Source organism: Apteryx mantelli, chromosome 28 (assembly GCF_036417845.1).
Source record: "Apteryx mantelli isolate bAptMan1 chromosome 28, bAptMan1.hap1, whole genome shotgun sequence".
Taxonomy (NCBI): domain Eukaryota; kingdom Metazoa; phylum Chordata; class Aves; order Apterygiformes; family Apterygidae; genus Apteryx; species Apteryx mantelli.
The window spans coordinates 1,333,717-1,337,731 of record NC_090005.1 but is presented as its reverse complement, the minus strand read 5'-3'; the positions used below and the strand labels follow the sequence as shown (position 1 = coordinate 1,337,731).

The 4,015-nt window shown below is 68.6% G+C and overlaps 1 protein-coding gene across 1 annotated transcript; it reads right to left on the bottom strand.

Annotated features, from left to right (window-relative positions):
* Window positions 1–1,607: 1,607 nt before the first annotated feature.
* On the bottom strand, window positions 1,608–2,252 carry GJD3 (gap junction protein delta 3). The gene has a single exon (XM_067311779.1). The coding sequence runs from the start codon at window positions 2,250–2,252 to the stop codon at window positions 1,608–1,610; it is 645 nt and encodes a 214-aa protein (XP_067167880.1).
* Between the last annotated feature and the right edge of the window lie 1,763 nt (window positions 2,253–4,015).

Below are 4,015 nucleotides of genomic sequence, written 5' to 3'. Positions count from 1 at the left end.
GCCGCCGCCGGGGCAGACTCCTCTGCGGCCCCTTCCCCGCCGGCTGCGTCGGTGCAGCGGGGACGGCCGGGCGCCGCCAGCCCCCAGGATCGGGGGGGGACCTGGCTCCCCCCCACCCCCAAAAGAGGACGCCGAAGCGGAGCCGGGGCGGTGGTGGCAGTGGGGGGGGGGGCAGCCCGCAGCCCTCCCTCTGCAGCCCCCCGGGGGGGGGGGGGGCGAATGAAGTGCTTTGGTTGAGTTACATTTCAGCGGCGCGCGGGGCACCCCGGGGCTCGCCTTGGCGTTTTCTCCTCCGCCGGGGACGGGGACGGTGGCGGGGGCGGCCCCGGCCCCACCAGCACCAGCACAAAAACGGGATCGCGACCACAGAGCCCCCCCACCCCCCCACCCTGGCCCGGCCCGGCCCGGCCCGTCCTGTCCGTCCGGCCCCGCGGGGAGCGCCCAGCCAGACCCCCCCCCACGCCGAGGAAGCAGAGTCATTTAAAAGAGAAAGAAATCAAAGTATATATATATAAATAATCTATAAATATCTATAAATACGTTTTAAAACCTTTGTAAAAGTTTGGAGGGGTTTTTAGGCCTGTGCAGGTGGAGGGGGCACGGCGGGCGCTGCCGGGGGGTGGGAGGGGAGGGGGGGGGCACACGATTTATTATTATTAAATTTTTTGTTGTTGTTGTTGAGATTTTAGTGGTTTTAGAGTCTCGGGGGCGCCGGCGGGCTCCTGCCGCGGCCCCCCCGGCCGGCGCGGGGCAGGGGCAGCAGGGCCGGCTGCGGGCGCCCGGCGGGGAGCAGGGGCCGGCCGGCACGGGGAGGCCGCGGGGACGGGGCGGGAGGGGGGAACTGGCTCCAGAATAAAGTTTATTTATTCTAGTGCCTGGCTCATTCTTGCTGCGGGGGCACCGGGGTGGTTTGGGGGGGGGGGGGGGGCTTTGGGCACCCTGAGGGGTCCCTGCTGCACTCTGGGACCCCCCTCCCCAGCTCTAGCTGCTCTCCAGCACCATTCCCCCAAATCCGCCCCCAAAATTTGGGCTGGGGCAGAGCCCTTTGGGGTCCCCAGCACCAGGAGAGCTGTTCTCCTGCCCTGGGCACGGCTTGCAGCTCCTATGCTGCAGAGGCCTGATGCACTCGTGACGCCCCAGCAGTGTGAGTGTGCGGTGGTCCCTGCCGGGGGGGGGGGGGGGGGGGGGTGGCCCAGCTGAGGGCAGGAGACCAGCCCCAATCCATGGACTGGGGGATGCCAGCAGCGGGTGAGCTGGTGCTCCCGGCGCTCCCAGCACGGCGCAGCGACGGGACCTGTTTGTTTTCCTTTTATCCGTGTTTTTTTCCAGCAGCTGTGGGTGAGTCCCATCCACCGCCCACAACAGGAACTGGGGGGCAGAGGGGCACGGCGCGGCCGGGGCTGGCGTTCCCGGGGCCGCGGGCAGCTCCCAGGGGACCTGGCAAGGGCAGAGCCGGGGCAGGACATGCCGCAGACGCCCAAGTGTGATTCCCGCTTCGGGTCAAAAAGGGCTCCTGGTGCTGCACCCCCCCCCCAACCCCCCCCCCCCCCCCCCCCGAAGCTGAGAACGGCCTCACGTCGTGTCAGCGATGGCGGGCGGGCGCGGCGCTAGACGGTGAGGTCGCCCCGCGGCGGGGGAGCCTCGGCGGGGGCCGGCGGGGCGCCGGGGCGGCCCTTGCGCAGCAGGTGCGCCAGCTCGGCCAGGCTGAGCAGCGCCGACACCAGCCCCACGGCGAAGTAGAAGTGGATGAAGACGGTCTTCTCGGTGGGCCGGGACACGAAGCAGTCGACGCGGTGCGGGCAGGGCCGCCGACGGCACACGAAGAGCGGCTCCACGCGGAAGCCGTAGAGCAGCCCCTGCCCCGCCAGGAAGGCCAGCTCGGCGGCCACGCGGGCCACCACGCTGCCCACGTAGAACGCCTGCACGTGGCCGGCGCCGCGGCCCGGCTTGGCCGCCTGGTGCACGGCGTAGATGACGAAGAGGGCGGCGGGCGCCGAGAGCACCACGACGTGGAAGACGAGGAAGCGGTAGTGGGAGATGGGGAAGGCGGCGTCGTAGCACACGGGCTTGCAGCCCGGCTGCTGCGTGTTGCACACGAACTCCTCCTGCTCGTCCTCGAAGACGTCGCTGCCCACCGTGGCCAGCACCAGGATGCGGAAGAGCAGCATCACCACCAGCCAGAAGCGCCCCACCATGGGCGAGTGCTCCTGCACCGCGTCCAGCAGCGAGCTCAGGAAGCCCCACTCGCCCATGGCTGCGCCGCGGGAGCCGGGACCTCAGGAACCAGCGATGCCCGCGGGAACTGATGATACCTGCGGGAACCGGCGATGCCCACGGGAACCAATGATACCTGCGGGAACTGATGATGCCCGTGGGAACTGGCCAGGCAGGATGACGCACAGTGATGAAACCAGCCCACTTGTGTCACGAATGTTCCAGGGCCTCTGCCAAGCTCTTGGAGATGGGTGCAGGGGCAGCACCGTGGGGGTCTCCCATCCCCTCACCCCACGCCCCAGGGTGGGGGTCCGGCCCCGGTACCTGCGGTGGCGTGCTGTTCCCTGCTCGTGGCGTCCCAGCACTGCTGGCTCCGGCTGTCCGGTGCCTGTCCAGCCAGGATGACGGTCCCCGCAGCCCCGCCTGGAGTCCTTTTAAAGAGACAGAGCTGCAGGGGCGCCCGGAGGGAAGGGCTGGGCTCTGCTGGCCCGGGGGAGGCCTCAAGGACAAATGCGCCAGGGACTGGTGGCCTCCTGCCCTCCCCCTTTGCAGAAATGTCCCCCCTGCCCGGGCCACCCCGAACCCCGGGGGGGCTGCTCCTGCGAGACCATCAGGGCTGTGCACACAGCGGTGCTCGGGCTTGCAGCACCACCCCAAACCCTGCATGGCCTTGCCAGGGTGGTCGGGACCACATGAGGGGCCTGTGGATGGCAGCCGCATGCCGCCCTGGCTTGTGCCTCAGTTTCCCCTTCATGCACTGTTGGGAGGTTGTGATGTTTCAGCCTCGGGACTGCGTTGCCCCCGTGGGTGGCCGTGCAATGCCCACGGCAGCCGTGGTGGGCTCCAGCAGCATGCCGGAGCCCTCAGCATCCCCAAACCCACAGATCCCAGCGATTTTGTGATGGAGAAAATCCCGGTATAGCCAAGGCAGTGCATGAAAATGCGTGCGTGCGTGCGTGCGTGCCTGCACCCACAGCTCTCTATAGAGACATTCGGGGCGACACCAGAGTTACCGGAGCGGCTACAAGACAGCCCAGAGCAGCCTGCGCCATGTGGCCTCGCTGTTTGCTCTGCAGGTTGGGACAACTGAGTCTCCGGGCGTGTTTGCAGCCAGGAGCACCGTAAATAGCACAGCCCCCCGGCGGGGCCGCGCCGGAGACGCTCTCCAGAGCCCCGCAGTGGAAAATCTGACAGCGCTTTCCACACTTGACTGGCTGCCAGCAAGCACCTCGGCCGCCCCGATAGCGCCGGGCGCCCCAGCGCGGCTCGCCGGCTCCCCGCGAGCGGGGAAAACCTCTGGGGAGGGTTCCCACCTGGGCTTGGCTTCCATAAGTCGCCCACCAGGGAAAGGCCGGAGGTGGGCGCACAGGGAAGCCGGGGACGGGGGCTCCGCGCTGCCCCTGCCATCCGGCCACGATGCTTGATTTGGGCTGGGGCGCGGTGGGGGCTGGCGTTCCCTGCGCTCCGCGGGTAGCTGCTATCTCCGCCGGCCGGCTATCTATCTATCTCCTGCCGCTTCTGACATGACATTTACAGTAACCATGCGAGGAGCCGGGCTGTGCCGTTACGTGCCGGCGGCGAGGAGCAACCGGCACCGGCGCGCGGGGGCCACGCAGGGCTGCGACGCCTGCGGAGCTCCTGCCCTCGCTGCGCGCTGCCCCCGGGGAGAAGCCCCCGCTCGGCACGGCGCCGGGGGCGATTCGGAGCACGTGCATCGCTCGCGAGCAGCGCTCTTCAGCCGAGGACCTCTGGGCGCATCTGAAACGTCACCGTGCTCACCTACAGCAGCTCCTGCTGCGTT

Coding starts and splice junctions, on each gene's coding strand:
- GJD3 (XM_067311779.1), bottom strand. CDS start 2,252: ATGGGCGAGTGGGGCTTCCTGAGCTCGCTGCTGGACGCGGTGCAGGAG.